The sequence below is a fragment of the Drosophila miranda genome (genome assembly GCF_003369915.1).
Source record: "Drosophila miranda strain MSH22 chromosome Y unlocalized genomic scaffold, D.miranda_PacBio2.1 Contig_Y1_pilon, whole genome shotgun sequence".
Taxonomy (NCBI): domain Eukaryota; kingdom Metazoa; phylum Arthropoda; class Insecta; order Diptera; family Drosophilidae; genus Drosophila; species Drosophila miranda.
Window position 1 is genome coordinate 8,856,048 of NW_022881603.1, and position 26,284 is coordinate 8,882,331.

The window sequence follows — 26,284 nt, forward strand, 5'->3', positions numbered from 1 at the left end:
CGTCAGTGCGCCCGTGATGGCGGTCGGAAGGATGTTGTTAAAGGCGCCTTCTATGTCGAGGAAGGCTACTAGGGTGTACTCCTTAAAATTAAGGGATGCTTCGATGATCGATGTGATCGAGTGTAGGGCCGTTTCGGTGGATCTTCCCTTCCGATAGGCATGCTGGGAGTCTGAGATCAGACTGGACGGAATGCACGCCGTTAGATGCAGCCCCAGGAGCCGCTCCATCGCCTTTAGAAGAAAAGACGATAGACTTATGGGTCTGAAATCTTTTGGGGCAGTGTGCGAGGGCTTGCCTGCCTTGGGTATGAATACGACTTTGGTCTGAAGCCAGGTGTCAGGAATGGACCTGTGGGAGAAGATTCCCTCGTAAATTATTTTGAGCCAGTTAATGGCTTTATGTCCCGCGTGAATCAGTTGGGCAGGGAAAATGCCGTCTGGCCCCGCGGACTTGTAGGGTTTAAAGCTTCTGATCGCCCAGGAAATGTTCTCCTGGCTTAGCAGTCCCAAGATGGCATTTGAGGCGACAGAAGGAGGCGCGAGGTAGTTGGGTCTGTTTTCATCGCAGCCAGGGAAGTGGGTATTTAGGAGAAGATTTAGCGACTCCTCGCTGGACGTAGTCCACGACTGGTCGGTGTTTTTCAAGTAGCCCAGGGTGGGTGTTGTCTTCGAGAGAACTCTGCGCAAGCGTGAGGCTTCTGAGTTACTCTCGATTTCGCTGCAGAACTTACGCCAGGAGGCGCGTTTGGCTTTTCTAAGTTCTTTGTTGTAGGTTGACAGACTGGCCTTGTATTCGGCCCAGTTTTGCTCAACGTTTTCAGCCTTAGCTTTATTGAAGAGTCTCCGGGAGGCTTTCCGGAGTTCACCCAGTTTCGGATTCCACCATTCAGGTTTCTTCCGGCCTCTGTTCTTGCCAGAGGGGCATGCTTTGTCGAGCGCCTTATTGCAGGCGTCGGTAAAGATCTTAAGAAGACGAGTCGTGGCCTCCGTGGAGAACTCCTCCTCAGATGGTGGCTCAGGGAGAACACGACAGAGGTAATCAGAGTACCGAGTCCAGTTTGTCCGCCTGATGTTTCGGAATCGGACTGGCTTCGGTACTGAGAAGGAGAAGACAGTTTCCACGTACCTGTGGTCCGAGAAGGAGTGCTCTTCCAGGACCCTCCAGGATACAATGTTACGCTGTATCTCATGAGAGGCAAGCGTGAGGTCCAGGACCTCCTTGCGGTTTTTAATGATAAAGGTGGGATCACTACCCCGGTTTAGTAAGACCATCTGAGTGGTCAGTAAGTAACTGAAAAGGTACTCACCCCTTTCGTTTGTGTCAGTGCTTCCCCACTGACAGTGATGTGCATTGGCATCGCACCCCACAATTAGGCCGATGTCCTTGGCCGAGCAGTCTGCGATTAGAGCCCGGAGAGGCGCGTGTGGAGGGGGGTCTGGTTGTTCATGCCCCATGTATGCGGAGCAGATCCTCAGTGAGCGCTCCTGGCCTTCGAGGCTCACTGCGGTGTGGTCTTCATTGCTGAAATTTGGGAGCAAAAATAGGTGCAACTCTCTTTTTGCAAGAATGCAGGTACGAATTTTACCTGCGGTTTCAGCTACATATAGCTTGTAGTCAGAAGTCCTCAGACCGGAGACCCTGTTTCCGAGGATCCAGGGCTCCTGAATGAGGACTATGTCGGCTCCACCCTTGGCCAGGTGGAGCAGTAGAGCAGCGCATGCTGCCTTAAAATGGTGGAGGTTTATCTGCAGGAGCGTCAACGACATTCCTGAGGCTCGCCTCCACCATTGTTGCTTCTAGATCGCTGTCAGGGGACTCCGGCTCCCCCCCCACCACGATGTGGCTGAGACCTCTGGCTAGGTCGCTCTCGGATCTTCTCAGGCTCTGCAGGCTTAGCCTCCTCCGCTGAGCGTTGCCGCTTGTTGGCGGCCTTGGCTGCGCCCTTTCCGGCTTTGGCTGGCTGGAACAGTGGAAGGATTGAGCAGGCCCACAGCCTCTGCTCCTTTCCTTCGGCTGACGCCTTGAAGTTCGGGTCTTCGTTGGACAGGATGAAAGCCGCTCGTCTCCTGTCCTGGTACGACGGCTTTCCACCCCGTGGTGCAGAGACGCTGCCCGCCGGGGCTCCCATGGGTTCTTCGGTCCCGGTGCGCTTACCAGCCGCGATTACGCTCTGCTTGGCAGCCACCCCGGTATCCGCTTCGCCCTTGGAGCCACCCGACTTGGAAGGACCCGATTGGCTTTTCGGGCCCCCCCTCGCTGCGGCTGCTGCCTGAAGACGGTGGACCGACTCAGTCTCCTTCCCCGTCTTCTTTGGACCCGGTTTCCCAGGCGCTGGTGCAGAGGGATTGGCTTGTCCCTCCGGTACTTTAAGAGGAGTACCGAGCTCCTTTGCGGCTTTGTTGGTTTTTATATGTTTATCATTTGGCATAGTAGTTCCCACGAGTAGGCGGGAAGGGGATGGTCACCCGAGGCATAGCCCGCTTGCCCCGGGAAGCCTGATTTAAACTGGAGGTCGGCAGGTATCCAGAGTCCGCATATTAGCGACCGGGCACCCCCCGGCCATGCATCCCTCGGCATATAACAGTGTCACCTTGGATTGGGGTAATTTCACTGAGAGTTTTCTTCTCAACGCCCGACTACCATTCGCCAGCATCCTAGCAGAGACATGACCGTGCTAGGACCTGTTTCCAGCCGCCCTCACGGGGAGAGTATAGTCGCACTTCCACCGGTGTGCACAGTTACGGCGGGTGACGGTTCGCTCGCAACCCTCTGTGTCCTAGGGGGGGGGGGGGGGGGGGGGGGGGGGGGGGGGGGGGGGGGGGGGGGGGGGGGGGGGGGGGGGGTGTGAGACGCAAACCGCACCGGGTATTACTAACCGGAGCGGCTGCGCCTCAGTTCCGAGTTTACAGTTGTGCGAGCCGACCCGTCATCCGTTTGTCCCCCTGTAGCACCCGATGGCTGACGACCTTAGTTAGTTACTTAGTGTTAATTGTAGACAGAAAAAAAAAACCCAGAAAAAAAAACCCACCAACACATGGAAAGTTTGAAAATGCATTTGATAAAAGCTTAAAAGTTTGAGCTTAAAAGCGTCCGCTCGGCCGGGTCCCATCCGCGAGCTTATGCCATGCAGCACGCGCTGTACGATTTTGTTTTTGGTTTGCAGGTAAAAGTTTAATGCACCCACACACAGCCACACGCCCAGCTACGAAAGATCTTTCGCCGCGGGAACACAAACAAAAGTGAGCTTTATAATATACCAACAACATTACATTTTATTGCCTCCCAAAATTCCGCGAGCGGGGCAAAAGCTTCGTTCTTTTTTGCTAGAGCTGTTTGTCGGTCGTTGACCTCACACTTTTAAAGTAGTCACAGCTGATTGGCCTTCTGCCTTTACAATACGCTTGGTAGAACGAATAGTATGTCCAACTACTCCCTGAAGCCGATGTGCTGGGACATGTGTACCTATATTGCGCTATAGTATTATCTTTCTATCTAAGGAAAAATCATTAGTTTATATCGCACTATAAAATATCGTATATGCACTTATAACTATTTACACTTAACGTATTTATTTATCTAAATATTCCCTAGTAATAATAGCTATATCTCTTGTGACGCTTTTCGTTCCTCCTTTTGTCCATTTAGCCTTGTCTTGGAGTTCTCGGTTAGTGTTTATTTTTTCTTGTAACATGACTATAGTATCTGAATATAGTTTCTAATAAAATGCTTGTTAAGATGAATATGTGCTAGACGTTACCGCAGTTGGGGGAACCATGCCGCTCGTGAGCGAAATAGGATGACCAATACCGGACACTCCATGGATCCTGATATTATTATTGGCTCTTTCAGGATCATGGTAGGGTGGGCATGGCACGACTCCGTGCCAGCAAAACAGAGATGTCCGCCGCGGTGGTCGATCCCTACTCCTTCTCTGCACTATCTTTGCCCCACTATACTTTCCGTACCCCTAACGATCCTTTTCTTGTCTGTCCCCCTCCATTCCCAAAAAGAGTACGCGAATTTTAATAAAATAATACCAGCAGGAGCGAAGCAACCTAACTGGAGGGTTACCCCAAAGAACCCATCCCCATTTCCGACCAGAGATCAGCCGTGGAAGCGAGCGCGTACTCCTTCTCAGTTAGCCGACCACCAGCTTCATCGTGCGAAGATTCTCTTCGTTACTCGTTACACCAGCAGCAACGGAGAGAACATGTCGCGCCATGACATGCTGCAATGCGTCAACACCATGGTGCAGGGCCACTTCAAAAAGATCGAAGAGCTGAGCTCAGGTAAGATACTGCGTGCGCACGCTGGCGATGTTCTTACTTAGGGCCAATGCTCTTCTCTTAGGTGTTGCCTACTACCAAATGATGGAGCTGATCTTCCCCAACTGCATCAACCTGAAGCGCGTGAAGATGAGCGCAAAGCTGGAGCACGAATGCCTCCACAATCTCAAGTTGTTTCAGAGCGCCTTAACCCGCCTCAAGCTGGACAAAGCTGTGCCCATCGATCGCTTGATCAAGGGCCGCTTCCAGGACAACTTTGAGTTTCTGCAGTGGTTCAAGAAGTTCTTCGACTCGCAGGCTCCGGGCTTGGAGAACATAAAATCGGCGGCCAATGCGCCCATTCCGAAACCAATAAAGCCGCGCGGCTTCGCCAAGGAACTAGCCAAAGCAGTGTCGCCACCATCTAACGGAAAGGGCGCAGAGGAAGATTTCACCACAAGGTACCTGATGAGCGAGATGCAGACCTTGAACATCAAGATCGACGGGGCCATAGTAACACGCGACGAGTGCTACAACAAGCTGCTCCAAATCGAACGCCTGATGGACGACGTGACAAACAGCAACAAGCACGCGGAGTTCTGCAGCCGCATCTATACCGTGCTTTATAAGACCATGGATGGCCAGCCCGCTGCAGAAATTCAAGGAATCAATGGAAATGCCAATGGTTATGCCGCCTCCAATAGTGAAATGGTCGAGCCAGAGGCTGATGGAGAGTATTGAGGTGTTTATAATGTCATTGTTGTTCTTATTTTATTTTGTATTATTAAATCTACATATTGTGCATTAACTGTTGGAGTCATTATCCGAGGAGGAGTAGTCGCCCACCAGACTCAAGGACTTTGCAGGCGGTGATGGAGCTTCTTCGGACTGGTCAGATTGTTTGCGCCGGATGCCCAAATCCTGGACCTGCAGCTGTGTGTTGAGAATCTTTTGCCGCTTGAGGCCGCCGAAGGTTGTCGCTTTGGCTCCTGGCAATGCCTGTTGCATGAGTAGATCGAGACGCTGCTCTGATTCCCGCTCAACGGCCGATTTGGTTTGAAGCTTCATCAAGGCCGCCATTTGCCTGTCCTGATCTGTTTCCGGCAGAAGAGCAACGTCGAGACTGCTCTTAGCCAGCAGCTCGCGATCCAGTTCCTGCTGGCCCTTTAGCTCCTTCTTTTGATGCCGGAACTCGGACCGAAGGCGGCAGTTGGCTTCGTAGGTGTCGTCCCACACGCTCTGGTTGCGCTCGAACAGTTTCTGGAGCACAGGTTTGGCATCGGCGGCAGCTTTAGCATCCTTGGCCTGGTGCTCCAGCTTGTACATGGCGTCGTCGAAGAGCCGCTTCTGCACCTCCTTCGTCTCCGGCCCAACCTGCTCATTCTGCAGCGGATCCCAGCGGTTCTCCTGCCGTCGCGCCCCAGAGAGTATGGTATAGTCGAGATTGCCTGGATCCGTTTGGATCTCGAAGTGATTGTCGCACAAGTGGCATTTCAGGCGAAACTTGTAGATCGGTGTGGTGTAGTACATTCCCACCTTGGTCTTCTCCGCATTGTAGCGCACACCCATCCCGATGTGGTTCTTGCCGCCGTCGCACCAGATATTGTATGGCATCTCAAAGCGGATGATGATGATGCCCAGGTGGATCTTCCGGGCACGTTCCCGCAGGACATGCGTGCCCTGAAATTTATTGAGTCCGCCCTTCTTTGGATCATAGTCGGGCGGGTAATACTTATTTTGTCCCTTGCGCTCACCCATTTCGTCCGAATTTGTAAATACAACTTGGCTGAACTTGGGTTCAGCAGTAAACAGCTGTTTTCACCGCTGCACAACAACAGCTGCTAAAACTACTTGTGAACGCTGACGATTTCGCTTTTTTCCCGTCTCATCTGGTATTTTTTTAATGTCAACTGCGGGAAAATTTTTTAAAAATGTATATCTAATCCACAAAGTTTGTTTGCGACATGAATGATGATGATGATGTATGAACTGGCACATCTTGGCACTTGGCTCTACATAATTAAAAGATCAATTCGATACTGATGAAACTTTAAGAATTTTAGAGCAGTTCTGGTAAAAAAACACGAAACGATTTGTCATATTTTTCACTCAGCGAAGAGTGTGACCAGATGTGCATGCTCTCCGTACTGTTTTGTGTTTGTTTACAAGTGTTACAGTTAAGAATTCAAATTATTTGTAAGCGATGTGACGCTGGAGGACGAGAACCAAGCTGGAATTAATCCCAATTACACCATCAACTGATCATGGCTGCGTTTCTATATATGGCAATAGAGTTTCCATTAAGTGAAGGAAGCTAAAGAAAATCTCTACAACTTTCACTTCCGCCCTCTAGGTTTATTAATTTTTGCACTTTTGATCCTTCTTCTCAACTGGAAATGGCATATAGACCCAGCAAGAATGTCAAATGTGTCTCAGCATTGAGGATCGATTCTGGAAACTATAAATGAACGTGCGGAACAGGAAAGAAAAGAAGAATAATTTTTCCATGCTTAACAAGCACAAAAGTAAAACGAAATAAATCGCTAACCGATAATCATGAGGAAGCCCAAGAGTACGAAAACACCTATCAACAAATATCAATTACATACGGATAATCGTCAGTCGGAAATCGCGTTGAAACGGCTGAAAACGCTCGGTCCATGTTGCCACGGAAGGCCTGCGGGAAAAACTATTATAGATCATTGCCAAAGTGTTCAAGTTTTTTTTTTTTTTTTTAAATTCCATTTAATTGCTTGTATTTACAACTTATTTTATACTTAAAGAAAACTATATTAAAGGTTAGGCTATGCAAGCCCAACATGTGTGGTACGGCCGTGAAGCAATGCTTCACACATGTGCAGGCTTCGTTTAGACTAACTGGACTCTTGTCTGGTGCTCAACAGCGCGCAGTTCCCTCATAATGGTCGCCGCGAAGCAGCTCGTCGCCTCCCAGTTTTCCGGGGACAGGAGCATGCACGGCACCAAGCTCTGCTTGACTACGGCTCCACCCAGCGCTTCTTCTAGCCTCTGGCGCTGCGCTGCGAACCTGCCACACGAAAATATCGCATGCTCGGCATCCTCCTCCACGTAGTGCCCGCACCAAGAGCATTCTGCGGAGTCCGCGTGCCCGAAGCGATGAAGGTAGCTTCGGAAGCAGCCGTGACCACTGAGGAGCTGAGTCAGGTAAAAGTTGACCTGCCCGTGCTTCCTGCTTACCCACGCGTCGATGGACGGGATAAGCTGGTGGGTCCAACGCCCCTTAGTGGTCGTGTCCCAGCGCTGTTGCCACCTTCTGAGACTCTCCTGTTTGCACGCCATGCGTACCTGCCTTTTCGCCGCCGCGTCCATTCCTCTGCCATGTGTTTCCTGGTAGTATGTGGACCGTTCATCCGCCAGGAATTCCAGGGGTGCTATGCCCGCGATCACGTGTGCTGCCTCGTCCGAGACCGTTCGGAAGGCACTGGTGATCCGAATCGAAGAGAGGCGGTGCGTGGCTGCCAGACCCCGTGCGTAGCTCGCTGTTCGAAGGGCCTTTGCCCAGATTGGCGCCGCATATAGCATCACCGATCTCGTGACACTCGTTAGCAGTTGTCGCCGCCATTGCTTTGGTCCTCGGGTGTTCAGCATTAGCCTCGAGAGCGCACCGTTGGTGGTCGCCGCCTTCGTGCCCATGTAGGCCAAGTGCTCCCGAAAGCAGAGACGTGTGTCCCCAAGGCCGCCAAGGTATTTGATAGCGCGCTTAGACGAAACCGTGGTACCTGCCACTGAGATGTTGGCCGTCTCGACTTTCTTCCGGCTGGATACCAGCACTGCCTCTGTTTTGTGGGGTGCGAGTTCGAGCCCGACCAGGTCCAGCCACTGTTGAATGCGCGCTATCGTTTGGTTGCAGGTCGTTTCCACGACGGACAGGTCTTTTGCCACCACTAGGACAGCCACATCGTCTGCAAAACCCACCATGTGTACTCCGTGGGGGAGGCTGAGTCGCAAGATGCCGTCATACATTGCGTTCCACAGAGTGGGGCCAAGCACTGAACCCTGCGGGACGCCTGCCGATACCTCGTATTCCTCCGTGCCAGCCTGCGTGTCGTACAAAAGCAGCCTTCTCTCAAAGTAGCTTTGTACCATCCGCTGCAGGTACCTGGGTGTGTCGAAACTCTCCAGCGCCCTTAGGATGCAGCTCCACCTCGCCGTGTTGAACGCGTTCTTAATGTCTAGGGTGACTACTAGGCAGTACTCTTTCCCGCCGCCTTTCCACCGAGTGCCGGCAATTGCACCGGAGGCAATGTCCACCACCTTACGAACGGCGTCTATCGTGGATCGGGCCTTGCGAAAGCCGTATTGGTGCGGTGAGAGGTCGCCAGCCTCCGCGATGGAGCGTTCCAGTCGCGCGCAGACCACCTTCTCAAGCAGTTTACCCGCGGTGTCGATCAGGCAGATAGGCCTATACGACGACGCTGTCCCCGGCGGCTTGCCTGGCTTGGGAATAAGCACCAGCTTCTGTATTTTCCACCTCACAGGGAACACTCCTTCCCGAAGGCACTGATTTAGCAGCTTCGCAAAGATGTCCGGACGCGTGGAGAGGGCGAGCAAGAGGGCTCTGTTCGGGATAGAGTCCGGCCCAGGAGCCTTGTTCGGGCTGATGCTCCTGGCTGCGCTTTCGACTTCCTCGAGTGACACCTCCTCGATGTGTGCCTGACTGTGCGGCTGCAGTGTGAGGCAACGGACATCCCCGATGTGGTCAGCCCTGTGCGGAAAGAGTTCCTCCACGATAGATCTTGTCGTGTCGGGGTCCGATGGGGGTGCCTGCCTCTTGGCGCAAAGTTTGTTCGTCACCAACTTGTACGCCCTTCCCCATGGGTCCTGCTCCGCAGAGTCGCATAGCTTGAGAAAGCACTGGCGCTTGCTATCCCTAATGGCCGCCTTGAGGGCCCTTCTGCAGTCCCTGAACGTGGATTGCCATTGCGGAAAGGCAGTGCTCCCGCGCGAGCGCTGGTAGCGGCGTCGAGCTTGGTTGCATTCCCGGCGTAGCGCGGCAATGTCCTCGTTCCACCAGAACACAGGTTGGTGGTGGCGACCGTAGTGCTTCCTCTGCGCCATGGTGGCATTGCATGCTGCCTCCAGATGCTCCATGACATGGTTGGCCATGCATTCAGCATTTCCATTCGCCGTGAGGTTGGACATAAGCTCCATGAACAGGGCCGTATTGAGCGTTTCGGCGCGATAGCATCTCCATCTGGGCGCAGCTGTCTCTACGCTACACGTCTGTTGGCCTGTGTCCCATATAATTGCCCTGTGGTCGCTCCCTGTGTAGATGTTGCTGATGCTCCAGCCCGATGAATTAAAAAGTGAGCTGCTGACAAATGTAAGGTCGATGACCGATCCTGTTCCTGCTCTGGAGAAGGTATGCTGGTTTCCCTCGTTGAGGAGCGCGATGTCCAGGGGCGCAATGATCTCCAGCAGAGCTCTACCTCTCGCATTCGTCGCCACGCTTCCCCACTCCTCAGCCCACGCGTTGAAGTCCCCTCCAATGGCTATTGGGTGACGTCCTCTAGCATCAGCCGCTAGGTTGTCTAGAGTACCTGCGAACTCGGAGAGCGTCAGGCTTGGGGCAAGGTAGACGCTGTATATCCACACACCTCCGACCTTGGCGCGCACACACCCAGCAGCAGCGCTTGAGAGGGAAAGCTGCAATGGCGTGGCCCCGCATAGCCATATCGCGGCCTTTTTGGTGGCATCCAAGATGAACCCAGGGGACTCCCTAGTTTGATATGGCTCGCTGAGGATGGCGAGGTCAATTGCCAATTCTCTTATGGATTGGCTCAGCAGGTCTTGAGCCGCAGCGCAGGGGTTGAGGTTGAGCTGCATAACCTTCATTATTGGGCCGGCAAGCTGGGCACGCTCCTGGCTGCTGGACATCTCCTGCTACCCGCATAATGGTTCGTCTCATTGCTGTTGTTAGAGGTGCAGATGAAACACCGCGGATCGCTTTGACAGGTTGCCGCCTTGTGCCCGTTCACGCCGCATCTGAGGCAGCATCCGGTGCGATCCACCGCGCTCTTGCACCTGATTGCTAGATGCCCAAACTCCAGACACCTGTAGCATCGTCGTTGAGCTGTCCGCTCCCGGATCCTACAGCTTGTCCATCCGACTTTAAGTTTCCCCACCATGTTCAAGTGACCATTAAACTATTGGCAACAAGCTCCACAGCAGCGGAAGTTAGAATATGTTAAATAAATTCCGTGATGTGCACAATAAACTGCGATTATATAAGAATTTTGAATTGCTCGGACAGAAGGCAGCGATCGAATTCACATTGCCCAGCGTCAGCTTCTGCACGCCGCACTTGGCGTATATGGCCACGGAAAGGAGCATGGTGATGATAGCTTCGGCAGGTAGGATTTCGAACCCCATCTTGCCAAGAAAAGTTGTCTTGTTATTTTGTTCAAAAATTATTATTTTAAATTTAAATTATGCTGGCAGTATTCCGCAGATTAATTGATAAGATGTATAGTCGGACCCTCAGAAATTTACCGAAATATACCGACTAATTTTTAAAATATACCGTGAATATACCAATGATTTTTCGCGGTTCGCTCAAGTTGTTCCCCTGCTTAAATAGAAGGGGTTAAGTGGGTTAAGTTCTTTCACTCACTTATGATTTATGGTATATCGGTATTTAATGGTATATTTAGTCAATTTCATCGCTACCCTGTAGAACCAAAGGGGTCAATTGACCCCTCTCGAACTAGTTCTGCGCTGTTTACCGCTCAACTAGCTACGCAACTAGTTACGCGGGAAGCGAACGCGAACCAGGTCTTCGTCGACTACAATGTACTAGTTCTGCAACTAGTTACGCGGGAAGCGAACGCGGACCAGGTCTTCGTCGACTACAATGTACTAGTTCTGTAACTAGTTACGCGGGAAGTGAACGCGGACCAGGTCTTCGTCGACTACAATGTACTAGTTCTGCAACTAGTTACGCGGGAAGCGAACACGGACCAGTCGAAAAAGAACCGAAAAACGAAGCCGCCTTCGTTTTGTTTTCGAAGTCGGCAAATAACCGCAATTCCCTGGAGTTACAGTGCCCACTCAGCTAGTTTTTACCGAGCCACGCCATGCAATAAGCACCGAAATGATAAGTTAATCGTGATATTTTACTGTAGTTGCGCTCGTGGAATGAACTGGAGGTAAAAATAAAATTAAATAGGGACATTTATGTAAGTAAATCTAAACTCTAAATTGTATGACTTTTTTCTCTGTCTTATCCTTATATTTTAATGTTTCACTTACAGATAACAGCAATGAAATCAATTCTCCAGCCAGCTGGCGTTTTGAGCGGCTTGAACTTTATTTTGAGTGAGGACATTGTTCTGGCATATAACGTCGATGAGCTGGCGATGAGCCCCCCGAAAACACTGTACGGAAGGCAATGCAAAGGATGAAGAAAAGGGTGTTAAAAAAGAAGTCTCTTGCCAAAAACCAGGAGTAGGCTAAGCATCATATAATTAAAAATTATTCGTTATAATGAAAGACATTGTGTTTTTATTTTTGTATTATTCCAGACTGCCAGATTGACTACTACCAATAGTCAGTTCGGAACTAGTTACTGGTAACTAGGTCAGAGCTAGCTACAGGTAATCGAAGGGTAGAGTGGGGAACTAGTTGCTGGCATCTACTGGTAACTAGTTCGGAACTACCTCCTGAGCAACTAGCTACGGGTAATCGAGCGGGAACCAGGGGTGGTTCCGCCCTAGGACATGCATGTGTTAAATTCTCCGCTGAAACACATTGCGGGTGATCGATCTGGAACCAGGGAGGTGAGAATGGTAGCTAGTGCGGCACCAGTGCGGAACTAGTTGCCTGGTACTAGAGGGTGTCTTTTCTGTTTATAAGTGTGTATCACACACAACGTGTCTGTGCGTGTTTTTTCTGCTTGCGTACGTACTGCGCACGGACAAGGCGCGCTGCGGCGCGACAATGAATTTCACAATTTTCCAACCGAATTAAACGACCGATCTTTTATTAAACTCCGTGTCTACTGTTATGCTCACAGAATTTGGATTGTTCAACTTAATGTTTATAGCCACCAACAACAACTTTACAACTTTATGTAGCTACAAACAACAACTTTAACAACTTTTCAACAATCCTCTTCTTGCATCAGCTTCTGCTTTCTTCTGTTTTTCTTTTTCACACACTCCGAGCTCTGTATTCGACGCGGACGACCCCCAAATGTAAGATTAATAATAATGTATAGTTTATTAATAGTGTTATTCGAAAAAGAGTGCAAAGTGTATGATTTAAGATGTGCAATTAATGAGTCTGTTCTTCCGACTTTTAGTTCAACTTTCTGCTTCTACTTCCAACAACCGACTCCCATATCGATAACCCCTTATCGGTTAGGTCTTTTAAACATCGGTTAAGTCTGGTTATATCGGTTAGGTCTTATCGATGGTATCTTAAGTTCAAATGTTAATTTAGATGGGATAGTGTTAACTGCTTGATACACTGTCCTTTACATATATACTTTATGGGGTCGGAAACGATTCCTTCTGGACGTTACACACATCCACTTTTACCACAACTTTGAGTATCGGGTATAAAAATACTGAGATAAAAAAATGTAAATATGTTTTTTCTAGCTTCTCTTTTTTTTTTTTCATGTGGAAAATTTGTATTTTATTGTAAACAAGTTTACTGCTACCTTTCGTGGCAACTTAATCTAGTTTTACATTTAAGGGGAAAAACAATTGATCACAGGAGATACATACTTAAACTTAATGTTACATATATGGAGTAGGTACATACATTATTTAGAATATTTACAAAAAGTTAATGAGATGTTATAGGAGGGATCTAGTAGGGAGATCCAGTGGATGACTCCTTTTGAGTCTTCTTTTCCTTGGCGGGTTAATTAGACGTCTGGCTAGCGCATTAGGGTGACCACCAAGTCGTTGCAAGTACCTTGCTGCATGTAATTGTATAACATCGCCCACTTTGGGAACCTTTAGGTCCCTCTCGATGTCGCTGTTTCGTATGTACCATGGAGCATTGCATATTCGTCGTAGAATTTTTGACTGAGCAACTCTAATTTTATTTAAGTTGGTTTTTGACGCGATGCCGTAAACTTGAAGTGCGTATTTCCATATGGGGCTGAGGATGGACTTGTATATCGTGACTTTGCTGTACAGCGATAGCTTATTTCTTGGTGCAAGTAGCCACGCCATCTTTCCCGCTTTCGCCATCACAGACTGTCGAACCATGGTAGTATGGGTTTTGAAATTTAGTGACCTGTCGAGTACAACACCCAGGTATTTGTACGAGCTCTTGTGCGTAAGTGTGGAGCCCAGCATATTAATGCCTCCGCAAGAAAGTGTTCTCGTAGCAAAAGTAACATTAGCACATTTGCTGCTGTTGATGCCTATGTTCCATTTCTGAGCCCTGACCTCAAAGCTGCTCACATATTGTTGCAGAGCTTCCGTAGCTAGATTTATGCTTGGACTTCTGGTCAGCACTGCAGTGTCATCCGCGTAGGTTGCTATCAACACATCGTCCTCGTCCAACCCAGTTATTAGCTTCTCTTTAAAATCGAAATTAATCACTTTAATTATTTTATTTTGTGTTCAATTAAATGTGGTTTATATATACACAATATTCCCTTTTTTTATTTCCGATTAAATTATGTAAATGTTTCAGTTGTTACCTCATTTTCGAAATAATTACTTTTCATGGACAATTTATGCATTTAAAATGATTTTTGAGGGGGCCCGAAAACCCATTTGTGGTCATAATTATTCTGTGCTGGCCACTTATCAGGCCTGGGCTAATTTGTCGAGCGCTTGGCCAACGAAATTTTACTGCATTTCTTCATTCTATTTCTTTGTTATACCCGATACTCAAAATGAGTATTGGGGTATATTAGATTTGTGGTAAAAGTGGATGTGTGTAACGTCCAGAAGGAATCGTTTCCGACCCCATAAAGTATATATATTCTTGATCAGCATCAATAGCCGAGTCGATTGAGCCATGTCTGTCTGTCCGTCTGTCCGTCCGTCCGTCCGTCCGTCCGTCCGTCCGTCCGTCCAACCGTCCGTCCGTCCGTCCGTCCGTCCGTCCCCTTCAGCGCCTAGTGCTCAAAGACTATAAGAGCTAGAGCAACGATATTTTGGATCCAGACTTCTGTAATATGTCACTGCTACTAAAATATTTCAAAACTTTGCCCCGCCCACTTCCGCCCCACAAAGGACGAAAATCTGTGGCATCTACATTTTCAAAGATAGTATAAAACTAAAAACTCAGAATCGTAGAAGATGACTATATCTTCTAGAGTGCAAAATCTGAACCAGATCGTATAATTATTATAGCCAGAATCAAGAAAACGATTTCATTTTTTCTCGCTCTGTCTCTCTCTAACACACAGGTTTCATGGTCGGTTTTGCCAATTGCAAAATATGAGTTCAAGGATCTCAGAACCTATAAGAGCCAGAGCAACCAAATGTGGTAGTCACACTCCTGTGATATCGGACCTTGACCGTTTCGTGTCCAAATTTCGCCACACCCCCTTCCGCCCACGCAAAGGACGAAAATCTGGGGCATCCACAAATCTCAGAGACTATTAAGGCTAGAGTAACCAAATTTGGTATCCGCACTTCTGTTTGATCTCACTATAAAACGTATATCTCTGAATTTCGCCCCACCCCCTTCCGCCCACACAAAAGACGAAAATCTGTTGCATCCACAATATTGCACATTCGAGAAAACTAAAAACGCAGAATCATAGATAATGACCATATCTATCAAATTGCTGAATCTGGATCAGATCGGATCATTTTTGTAGCCAAAAGGAACAAATCAATTTTCAGTGGCTACGCAGCCCCCGACGTCACGCTCAGACTGATTTTCTGTCTCTCTCGCACGCACTCTTTGTCGTGTCGTTCAATATTAGCGGCGTCTGCCGGAGAGATCCATACTGACTTAGTATCGGGTATAACTGTAGAGTTGCGGTGTCCGCAGCAACTCACAACGTTCCACCTCGTTGTTATTTCCTCCATTCGGAACAAAAGAAGTCGAGTCTGAAGCGGCGTTAAATGTTTTCACTGGGACCCGAGTACCGTTGGCTTGTTGTGCGTTATGGTTTGTTGATTTGCCGGCGACAACTTCCGACGCACTGCAGCAAACAACGACAACCAGAGCGGGCAACACTGGACGCTCCAATGCGGGTGGAGTCCCCCCCTCCCCCTTCTCGTACCACCGTTCTAGCTCTGGTTGTGGTTGTGGTCTCTTTGGGGAGCCGCAGCAGGCCAACACGAAACAGAATCAGAGGTAGAACAGAACAAAGTTGAGAGCCGAAAAGTGTATTTAATTTATCAGTTAACTAAATTTTCTACAGTTTGGAACCCCGGTCAACAGAAAACAAAAAGAAAAACAGACCTTCTGTCGGTCTCTTTTGTTTTAAAAACTTTGATTGGTTGCGCGGCACCCTCCAACAAAGTGTAGGGGGGGGTCAAGACAGTACAGAACGGATAGGCTACATATGTAGGTCCAAGATCTACCAATTATATATCCAATTTATTGAGTGCACCCTCTATGAAGGGATCTGTCTCCTCTCTTCCAGGGTATACACAAAAGACAGCTCCAACGTGGAGGAGCGATGACAACACCTGCTAATGACCCAAATTGGTGACTCCAGCAAAAGACTGGAAAAGCTAATGGGTAACACCTGCTGTTTGCATAATTTTATTGCCTGTTTCCCGCCATCCCATACCCTCGCCTGTTTAGACTCATTTTCATTAATTGGAATTTCTTTAGTCCGCACCCGACTCCCGGGGCTTGTGGCAGCCGCAACCTGAAATGGAATTGGAATTATAGTTGGTGTGGAGATAATGTTTTTTATCCCCAATCGGCCGACTAATTATTTCGAATTAAATAAAACTCGGCGCAGAAATAAAATTACGATATGTTCTTTAGTGCGTGACATCCAAATTGCAAGTGTGGCTTGCCTGCCCTTTCATTGCCGCTCCGATCGCTAAGCGCAGCTTCGCTCGGCCGACGTCGGTAGGCAGACTCAAAGCGGAGATAGCGAAGAGCGAGCTGGCAGAGAGCGTTTAGCAGGGCAAGCAAGCGCAGAGCTTTAACAAACAAATGAGTGACATAGACATAAGTAACAAACAAAATAAGCGGCTGAGGGCCAAGAATTAGGTGCTATTTGGCAAGCAGCTAATCGGCTGGGTGCTGCTCCGAACATTCACCCCCCGTTGGAAGGGAAAGGCTTTCAACAGATCCATCCTGAAGGGGCAGAACCGCTATTTTTCCAACGGCCCTCTTGAAAAGGCCTTTTTGAGTGCGGATGACGGCTACTCTGATGGTTCCATCTTTTCCTGGTATGACGCTCTCAATGCGGCCAAGCGGCCACCTTAATGGTGGCAGGGTTTCCTCCTTGATCATGACGAGCGCTCCTAGCTTGATGTTTGGAGACGATGACCGCCACTTGCTCCGCTCCTGAAGAATCGAAAGATACGCCGTGCTCCATTTTCTCCAAAACGCCTGCTTCATTTGACACAGCCGCTGCCATCGACTAAGTAGGTTGACCCGGAAATGCGCCACATCTGGCTCGTCGAATGCAGCTTTCGGGGCTCCATTGAGAAAGTGGTTTGGCGTGAGCACATCTAGATCATCGGGACTTTCTGTAATTGCATAAAGCGGACGGGAATTTTACAAAGCAGAGATTTCACAAGCCAAGGTCTGAATTTCATCAAGAGTAAAAATGTAGGTCCCGACGATGCGATGAAAATGATATTTAGCTGCTTTAACAGCCGCCTCCCACAAACCCCCAAAATGAGGTGAGCGAGGGGCGATGAATTTCCAGTCGATTCCACTAGAAACGCAGAGATCTGACACAGCCGACGTATGAGGATCACTGAGGAACAATTGCCGAAGCTCCAAAAGCTCATTTTTTGCTCCTACAAAATTTGTAGCGTTGTCTGACCATCACTCAGCCGTGCGCCGCCGAAAAACTGACTCCGACCACTCCAAGTGTGCAGCAGTTGATCTCGTTTGCCACTCCAAGGGCAACGATAGCTGCTGGCGCCGCAGATTCGGTAGCCGAATTCATCGCCTCGGAGAATGTGCAGCCAAGTACGTCTGCAGCGTCCGTGTCCGTGGTGTCCGCAAGTTCGCTAGTTGTCCCGTCTATACCGATCCCACCAGTAAATAGACGTTCCGGACCTCCGGATATTGCCACCACAGGTACTAGGCCTGTGGTGACTAAACCACTGGTGGGAGTCCCACCAAAACGACAAGTTTTTGTTTCACGGCTGGCCCCTGACCTCACATCTAATGATGTAATTGCTTTTATTCAAAGCAAAATAAAAGCCGTGGGTTTAAAGGTGGAGAAATTTAACTTCTCTTATGCCAGGGAGATAGCCTCGTTTAAGATAAGCATCTCCCCAACTCAATTTGACACCATTTGCTCCGCCAAATTTTGGCCGGAGCACTTGGTGGTGAAGGAGTTTAAGGCTAAGAAGAAGAATAGGCCCCCCATATCCCTTCCAAACCTTTCCAGTGTGCCACCCTCAACCTCAACCTCAACTTCCTCTTCCTCAACTTCCCGTCTTGCTTCCACCTTTCCAAAAAACTAACTTCTCTTTTAGTAACCTATCAGAATGTAAGAGGCTTGCGTAGTAAGCTCAGCATTCTTTTCCGGGATAGTGTTGCATTTGCTTCCCACGTTATTGTGTTTACTGAAACCTGGTTAAAGCCGGACATTCTTAGTTCCGAGGTTTTGGCAGGTCGGTACACAACTTTTAGAAAGGACCGTTCGTCTCGACGGGCAGGGGGGTTCTAATTGCAGTGGACTCTTACTTCACGTCGGAACACTTCACAGTCCAAGTTCAACAGGAACTGGAATTCCTGTGTGTAAAACTGATTCTTCCCGCTTTCGCTATATTCATTACTTGCTCGTATATCCCACCTTCTTCGGATATTTCAATTTATGAGCAGCACTTGTCCGCTTTAACCGCTGTTTCTTCCTCGCTATCTGATAAAGATCGTATGATAGTTCTTGGTGACTTCAACTTGCCAGGAACTGTTTGGTCTTCGGTAAACGAGTCTAGTATCCTAGTGCCCATGTCACGACATGACTTTGTTGACGGCTTGCTTGACCTATCCCTGTCTCAAGTCAACCATGTGAATAATTCCTTGGGTCGATTGCTTGATCTGTGCTTTGTATCGAATCCGACCATAGTGTTGTTAACCCGAGCCCTTCCGCTCGCTATACCTGAAGACGCCTACCACCCTACTTTCGAGGTGTCGCTAGATATAGGAACAACTGTATTGGATCGATCGAGTAGGCTGCCCGAACGTGTCCGCTGCTTTCGTAAAGCCGAGTTTGCGAAGCTTAATAACCTCATTAGGGATTTTGATTGGTCCGCTTTGTACTTGTGCACTGATATCATAAAAGGCACAAACATTTTTTACAATGCTCTTGGCACATTTTTCGATTCTTGTGTCCCGCTTTCTTGTCCGACTAGATCTGGAAAACCCCCTTGGTTTACCAAAGAGTTATCCAGTCTAAAAAACTTAAAATCAAGACTTTATAAAAAATTTCAAGAAGTGGGTTCTCCTACTTCTCACTCTCGCTATGTATTAGCTCGGTCAAACTTTTCAGTTCTTAATGCTCAATGCTATAAGAACTACCTATCTCGATGCAGGATACGTTTTTCTCAGGACCCTAAACAGTTTTACAGCTTCGTAAACAGTAAGCGTAGAACGTCCGCACACCCATCCTCGCTATCAGTTTGTAATACGTCGGCAAATAATGATCAGGCAATTGCCGATCTTTTTGCCCAATTCTTCCAAACCACCTATTCTGAGGAAAGCTACTCTGGTCATCCGTACCCATACGGTTTACCGAGGTCGAACGGCATTTTCAGTCCCTTGTTAAATGAATGTTCCCTACTTCATGATCTTCGACTAGTTAAGCCGGTGTTTTCACCGGGTCCAGACGGGGTTCCAGGTTGTGTACTCAGGTACTGCGCCGAGGCTCTGTGTGGACCTTTGCTTAAACTATTCACCCTATCCATTGATTCTTCTTGCTTCCCCCCGATCTGGAAGGAATCGTTTATAATTCCTCTCCATAAAAAAGGTAGCAAGTCTGATGCAAAAAATTATAGAGGTATAGCAAAGTTATCCGCTATTCCTAAAATGTTTGAGAGGGTTTTAACTCCGCACTTGCAACATCTCTGCAAGTCACTTATATCTCCAACTCAGCATGGATTTATAAGGCGGCGATCAACCACCACGAACTTGTTAGAGTTTACCTCTTTCATTATTAAAGGCTTTCAAGGTAACTTACAGACGGATGTTATTTACACCGACTTTAGTAAAGCATTCGACTCTGTAAACCATTCCCTTTTAGCGCATAAACTTGACCTTTTAGGGTTTCCGCCCAACCTCCTGAGATGGATTTCTAGCTATCTTTGTTCTAGGTCTCAAAGAGTCCTCTTCAAAAACTCCCTCTCTTTCCCAGTAAAGGTTTCTTCGGGAGTACCACAAGGCAGCCATCTAGGCCCCTTACTCTTCACACTCTTTATTAATGACTTACCTTCAGTATTAACATACTCTCGAGTACTTATGTATGCGGATGATGTTAAACTCTGTGTCCAGTACAAGGACATTTCATTTCATTCTCGCTTGCAATCCGATCTCAATAACTTTCAGTCATGGTGTTGTGCAAACTTGTTACACCTTAATGCCTCGAAATGCAAAGTTATGACATTTCATCGTTCTAGCCCTTTGTTGGCTCCTTACACCCTATTTGGTGGTTCTCTTGAGAGAATTACCCTGGTGGATGATCTGGGTGTTATGTTAGACCCCAAGTTAAAGTTTTCCGAACACATTTCTACCATGGTAAATAAGGCCATGAGCGTGCTTGGGTTTATAAAGAGGTGGTCAAAGGAATTTGACGACCCCTATATAACAAAGACTCTCTATACCTCGCTTGTTCGTCCGATCTTAGAATACGGCTCCTGTGTATGGTGCCCTCAGTACAAAGTACACCAGGACCGTATAGAATCAGTACAGAAAAACTTTTTACTCTTTGCTCTGCGGGGCCTTAACTGGGATGCGGGTGTAAGACTCCCATCTTACTCTAGTAGACTACTATTAGTAAACCTCCCATCCTTAGTTAACCGTAGAAAAATGCTTGGTGTGATATTTATGCACAACTTGATCAGGGGTGACATAGACAGCCCTGATCTGTTGAGCCGCATAAACTTCACGATTCCTATTAGACTGACTAGAAATTTTATACCGTTGTTCCTTCCACTTTGTAGATCGAATTATTCCTTGCATGAACCGTTTAGGGTCTTATGCTCGGATTATAATTCCCTCTACCATATTATATCCACCACTAATTCTCTTCCTCTTATTAAATTATTAATCCTTACACACCTTTCTATTAATTAGTAACTGTAGTGGTATTTGTACTTTGATTGCATGCTTAGTTTCTTAGTAAGTTTAGTACTAATTTTCCTCGAATGTTAGTCTAATAGCTATCTTTCTTGCATGTTCGCGTTTGGTTCGGCTACGCACCGCGCGTCATGCGGCAGCGCCCCTCGGTCGGTTGGGCGGGAGGAGGGCTGCGTTTTGCCTGGGATCCGCGCGTAACAGCCTTCTGCTGGTGTCACACGGGCCACTTGACGGTGCAGTAACTGCATCGCCTCTTGAAAGATGCAGTCATTGCATGTCAACGTCCACACATATGACCAAATGATTCGAGGTTTGGGACGTAGACTTATAAAACGCCTTAATGCTGCCAGAAAGGATTCTGTAGATAGATCCCGAACGACTTCCAAATGAGTTGCTTTGGTGCTAAAGCATACGAAGACAGCGATGTAACATTTGATAGGAGGCCTGCTTCTGACTTCCGACTTGTGATAAAAGGGTCCGCAAAAATCAACGCCCGTTGTGTGGAATGCTGGATTAGTCCTTACGCGATCCGCAGGCAAGTTTCCCATGATATGTTCCCTCAGCACTGGCTTCAAACGAAAGCATCTAACACATTTGCGAATGATTCCCGCAACATATTTGCGTCCACCAATAGGCCAGAATTTTTGCCGAAGCAGTCCGAGCAATCCTTGAGCTCCTGCGTGGAGAAACCTTTCGTGAAAGAAGATAATAATAGAGACAGTGACAGGATGTCCCTTAGGAAGCAGGATCGGGTGCTTCGCGTCGTAGTCCAATTCGGCATTTTGGAGGCGGCCTCCAACACGCAGCAATCCAAAGCTATCCAGAAATAGATTCAGTGAGGCCATCGTGCTTTTTGGGGGTAGGGCCTGTTTGCTGGCGAGGGCCCTTATCTCTTCCGAAAATTGTTGCTGCTGTATTGCCCTTATGAGCAAATGCGTACCATTTTTGATGTCGATTACGGTAAGTTGACCCTTCGACCGCGCTATGCCTTTGTTCTTGAGAATGTAGAATCGATATATGTAAGCAAAGACGCGCTGCATGGATCCGAATGAGTTTTGAAATTTGCAATCGTACGATACATCCCTTTCGTTTGAAACAACCAATGCTGCATGACGACGTTCTGGTAAAAACAGGGAGATCTATAAATGCCTGGCATCGGGATATGTAGTGATCGGAGGATTTGCAATACTTGCATGTTGAGCTATTATGATCGTTAATGGAGGTGATTAGGGGCTAGGTTTACTTTCTCCCACCTGCTGGCTAGGAATTGTTACCATAGCCGATCCCAAATTTTCCAGCATCCGACATCTTGCTTCCAAGAATGAGGCCATGCTTGACCACCGAGGCAATCCTGACGTCGGCAAGTTCTCTTCCCATTTCTCCTTGGTCTTGTGGTCCAATTTCGTGCCTATGATGAAGATCAGCAACCCATCGGAAATCTCCTGCGGGGTCGCCAAGGTCTGAAGTGCACGCAAGTGCGAATTGATTTTATCGCTGAGCGCGCGCAAGCCGATAGCCGAGCCCTTCTCCACCCCTTGCAGCCCGAAAATAGCCTTGACGTGTGCCTGAAAATGTAACAGTTTATTATCGAATCGCAACATTAGTAAATTCAACGCCTTGTCGTAATTCTCCTCAGAAAGTTCCAAGGAACGAATCGTATCCAGCGCAGCACCATCTAGACATCCACGAAGATATTGGAATTTTTCGATGATTGGTATACGATGGTCTTTGTGCACCATTGTCGAAAACATCGCGTGGAATTCTGGCCAATCCATGTAGCTCCCACCGAATCGCGGAAGCTGCAACTCGGGCATTCGAGAACGGCCTATACTATTATAGGCGAACAACGACGAATTCCCCTCGAGAGTATGCCGAGCCGTTGAATTGGCAACATTTACCGTGCGAGCAGCCATCAACTCCCGCGACAGCCTGGACCTAACCTTGACATAAACATTCGAAAAGTCCAGCCGGGCATCATGGGCTAACTGCAGGAAATCCAGCCTTTCAAGGCTCGTTTGAGCGGCATCGAAATCCGCATTCATTCGCTCGATCTGCTCTAAGCGAGCTTGAAGTTCTGCCTCATCTAACTCGGCAAGCTCTTCCTTGGTGAGAAAGCGATCCATGGCCTTTAGTTGGCACGCGATGGACTCGGCCTTGTGCTTGTAGAAATCTACATCACTCGGCATTGCTGCGTTCGCGACATTGGTAGGCTCAGGTGCTGCCATGTTGAGGTTTTAAAAGAGTCACTCAGCACGACCGAAAAAGACACCCTGTATACGTATAAACGTGGGAACCGAAAGCAAGGGGATTACAGCTAATGCGTTTAGCTGTGCGGCTGTGGGCGCTGTCTGATTCCGCTTTGTACTCCGCTTGTGTGTATTAGTGAGTTCGCTGCACTGCCTACCGCACTGCACTGACCGAATTGTCGCGACAGAGAAATTAATAGCCAGCAATGCGTGTATGTAGGTGTATGTAAGTGTGTTTTAGCACCGAATTGTGCTTAGCCGCCGAAAATTTGCTAGGGCTAACGAATGGGGTCACCAAATTTTATGTGGAGATAATGTTTTTTATCCCCAATCGGCCGACTAATTATTTCGAATTAAATAAAACTCGGCGCAGAAATAAAATTACGATATGTTCTTTAATGCGTGACATCCAAATTGCAAGTGTGGCTTGCCTGCCCTTTACATTGCCGCTCCGATCGCTAAGCGCAGCTTCGCTCGGCCGACGTCGGTAGGCAGACGCAAAGCGGAGATAGCGAAGAGCGAGCTGGCAGAGAGCGTTTAGCAGGGCAAGCAAGCGCAAAGCTTTAACAAACAAATGAGTGACATAGACATAAGTAACAAACAAAATAAGCGGCTGAGGGCCAAGAATTAGGTGCTATTTGGCAAGCAGCTAATCGGCTGGGTGCTGCTCCGAACAGTTGGGGTTGGCTTTGGCTCTGGCTCCAGCTTCTTGTCTTTTGTCGCGCTTGAATTGGCACCCGTAAACAGCGAACAAAAAACACAACGACCCTCTGCAGATCCATGGAGAAAAAATGAACAAATGAATTAATAAAGTTATGAAATCACCAAAATGGCTAAGAAAAAGGTTCACAATTGATTTTGGTGGCCCAGTGTACAGGTGAGCGGGTGAGGTGGGGAGAGGAGGGCGCGACTAGAGCTGTATTTCTGGGTGTGGAGTGTTGAGTGGGGGCCAAACAGTAGTCGGAAAACAATTCAATTGTATCGATGAAGTAATTATAATTTGTGGAAATAATTGAGGTTAACGATTCAGGAGAGAGATAGAGATAGAGACAGACACAGAGAGCGGTATGGGGGAGGGTCAGATACAACATAAACACACGTTTGTCGTAGTTTTAGTGGGTCAAGCCACAATCTATGAATCTGTTAGGGTAAGTGATTTCTGCAAAGCTTTGGGGACAAAACACTTGAATCCAATCAAAACTTTCGGTTAATTGTTGCACTTGCACTTAATGAAGCCATCAATCTGGCTAAAAGTATTTCCATTTATTTCAATGCAGTCCGCCAACAACAACAGCCAAAGCAAGTGGCACCACAAAATGAGAAAGAGTGAAAATTTGACTCAATTTGGGAAAACACTTGAAACTGTTTATTTATTTATTTGCTTATTTATCAACACGCCATGGCAACCACCCACCCACGCCCACACCCACCACTAACTGAAAAAATAAGTGAGATAATCGATTAATTCGACTATAAGATACCCTCTGCTATGTAGAGCTATAACCAGAAGAGCAGAGAAGGTTTTTTTTTGTGGAATTCTTGAACAACCATTTGGCTTGCCCGTAACTTGGCAATGGCCTTCTTACTGTCCAGGCCCTGTTCCTGCCCGGACTGTGCTCCTGCCTAACCCTATACCTACCTCACCCTTTGCCAGCCCCCGCCACTGCCTCATACATTCATCTACTACTCTTTTCTACTACTATTTCCACAAACCAAAAAGCAACGAGGGGTAACGTTGTGAGTTGCTGCGGCGACCGCAACTCTACATTTATACCCGATACTTAGTCAGTATGGCTCTCCGCCGGCAGACGGCGCTAATATTAAACGACACGACAAAGAGTGCGTGCGAGAGAGACAGAAAATCAGTCTGAGCGTGCCGTCGGGGGCGTGTGGTGGCGGAAGGGGTTGTGGCGAAATTTTGAAATACACGTTTTATAGTGAGATCTAACAGGAGTATGGATACCAAATTTGGTTGCTCTAGCTTTTATAGTCCCTGAGATCTGGGAACTCACTTTTAGCAATAGGCAAAGCCGACCATGAAACCTGTGTGTTAGAGAGAGACAGAGCGAGAGAAAATGAAATTGTTTTCTTCATTCTGGCTATAATAATAATGCGATTTGGTTCATATTCTGCAGTCTAAAAGATATAGTCATTCCCTGCGATTCTGCGTTTTCTGTTTTCTCGTATCTTTGAAATTGTGGATGCCACAGATTTGTGGCCCCTTTGTGGGGGCGGAAGTGGGCAGGGCGAATTTTTGTAACAGTGACATATCACAGAAGTCTGGATATACAAAATGTCGTTGCTCTAGCTCTTATAGTCTCATAAGGACGGACAGACAGACAGGGCTCAATCTATTCGGCTATTGATGAAGAATATAAACACTTTATGGGGTCGGAAACGCTTCCCTGTAGAACCAAAGGGGTCAATTGACCCCTCTCGAACTAGTTCTGCGCTGTTTACCGCTCAACTAGCTACGCAACTAGTTACGCGGGAAGCGAACGCGAACCAGGTCTTCGTCGACTACAATGTACTAGTTCTGCAACTAGTTACGCGGGAAGCGAACGCGGACCAGGTCTTCGTCGACTACAATGTACTAGTTCTGTAACTAGTTACGCGGGAAGTGAACGCGGACCAGGTCTTCGTCGACTACAATGTACTAGTTCTGCAACTAGTTACGCGGGAAGCGAACACGGACCAGTCGAAAAAGAACCGAAAAACGAAGCCGCCTTCGTTTTGTTTTCGAAGTCGGCAAATAACCGCAATTCCCTGGAGTTACAGTGCCCACTCAGCTAGTTTTTACCGAGCCACGCCATGCAATAAGCACCGAAATGGTAAGTTAATCGTGATATTTTACTGTAGTTGCGCTCGTGGAATGAACTGGAGGTAAAAATAAAATTAAATAGGGACATTTATGTAAGTAAATCTAAACTCTAAATTGTATGACTTTTTTCTCTGTCTTATCTTTATATTTTAATGTTTCACTTACAGATAACAGCAATGAAATCAGTTCTCCAGCCAGCTGGCGTTTTGAGCGGCTTGAACTTTATTTTGAGTGAGGACCTTGTTCTGGCATATAACGTCGATGGGGTCCTCCTGGCGATGAGCCCCCCGAAAACACTGTACGGAAGGCAATGCAAAGGATGAAGAAAAGGGTGTTAAAAAAGAAGTCTCTTGCCAAAAACCAGGAGTAGGCTAAGCATCATATAATTAAAAATTATTCGTTATAATGAAAGACATTGTGTTTTTATTTTTGTATTATTCCAGACTGCCAGATTGACTACTACCAATAGTCAGTTCGGAACTAG

General features: G+C 47.7%; 2 protein-coding genes and 1 long non-coding RNA gene across 6 annotated transcripts in view; 1 reads left to right on the plus strand and 2 right to left on the minus strand.

Annotated features, from left to right (window-relative positions):
• The first annotated feature begins 4,196 nt into the window (after nucleotides 1–4,196).
• Nucleotides 4,197–5,074, plus strand: LOC117190763 (microtubule-associated protein RP/EB family member 2-like). Its single transcript, XM_033395825.1, has 2 exons — nucleotides 4,197–4,290; nucleotides 4,352–5,074. The coding sequence occupies exons 1-2, from the start codon at nucleotides 4,212–4,214 to the stop codon at nucleotides 5,005–5,007; spliced, it is 735 nt and encodes a 244-aa protein (XP_033251716.1). The 5' UTR covers nucleotides 4,197–4,211; the 3' UTR covers nucleotides 5,008–5,074.
• Nucleotides 5,004–6,256, minus strand: LOC108158466 (coiled-coil domain-containing protein 130 homolog). The gene has a single exon (XM_017290757.2). The coding sequence runs from the start codon at nucleotides 6,022–6,024 to the stop codon at nucleotides 5,071–5,073; it is 954 nt and encodes a 317-aa protein (XP_017146246.2). The 5' UTR covers nucleotides 6,025–6,256; the 3' UTR covers nucleotides 5,004–5,070.
• Nucleotides 6,257–23,604: 17,348 nt separating this feature from the next.
• LOC117190766 overlaps nucleotides 23,605–26,284 on the minus strand; it is a 48,010-nt gene continuing 45,330 nt past the window's right edge. For all 4 annotated transcript variants that reach the window (XR_004473815.1, XR_004473818.1, XR_004473817.1 and 1 more), the window contains 2 exons: nucleotides 25,966–26,096; nucleotides 23,605–23,749 (listed from right to left, as the gene is read on the minus strand). This is a non-coding gene — a long non-coding RNA (uncharacterized LOC117190766). The remainder of the gene's footprint in view (nucleotides 23,750–25,965; nucleotides 26,097–26,284) is intronic.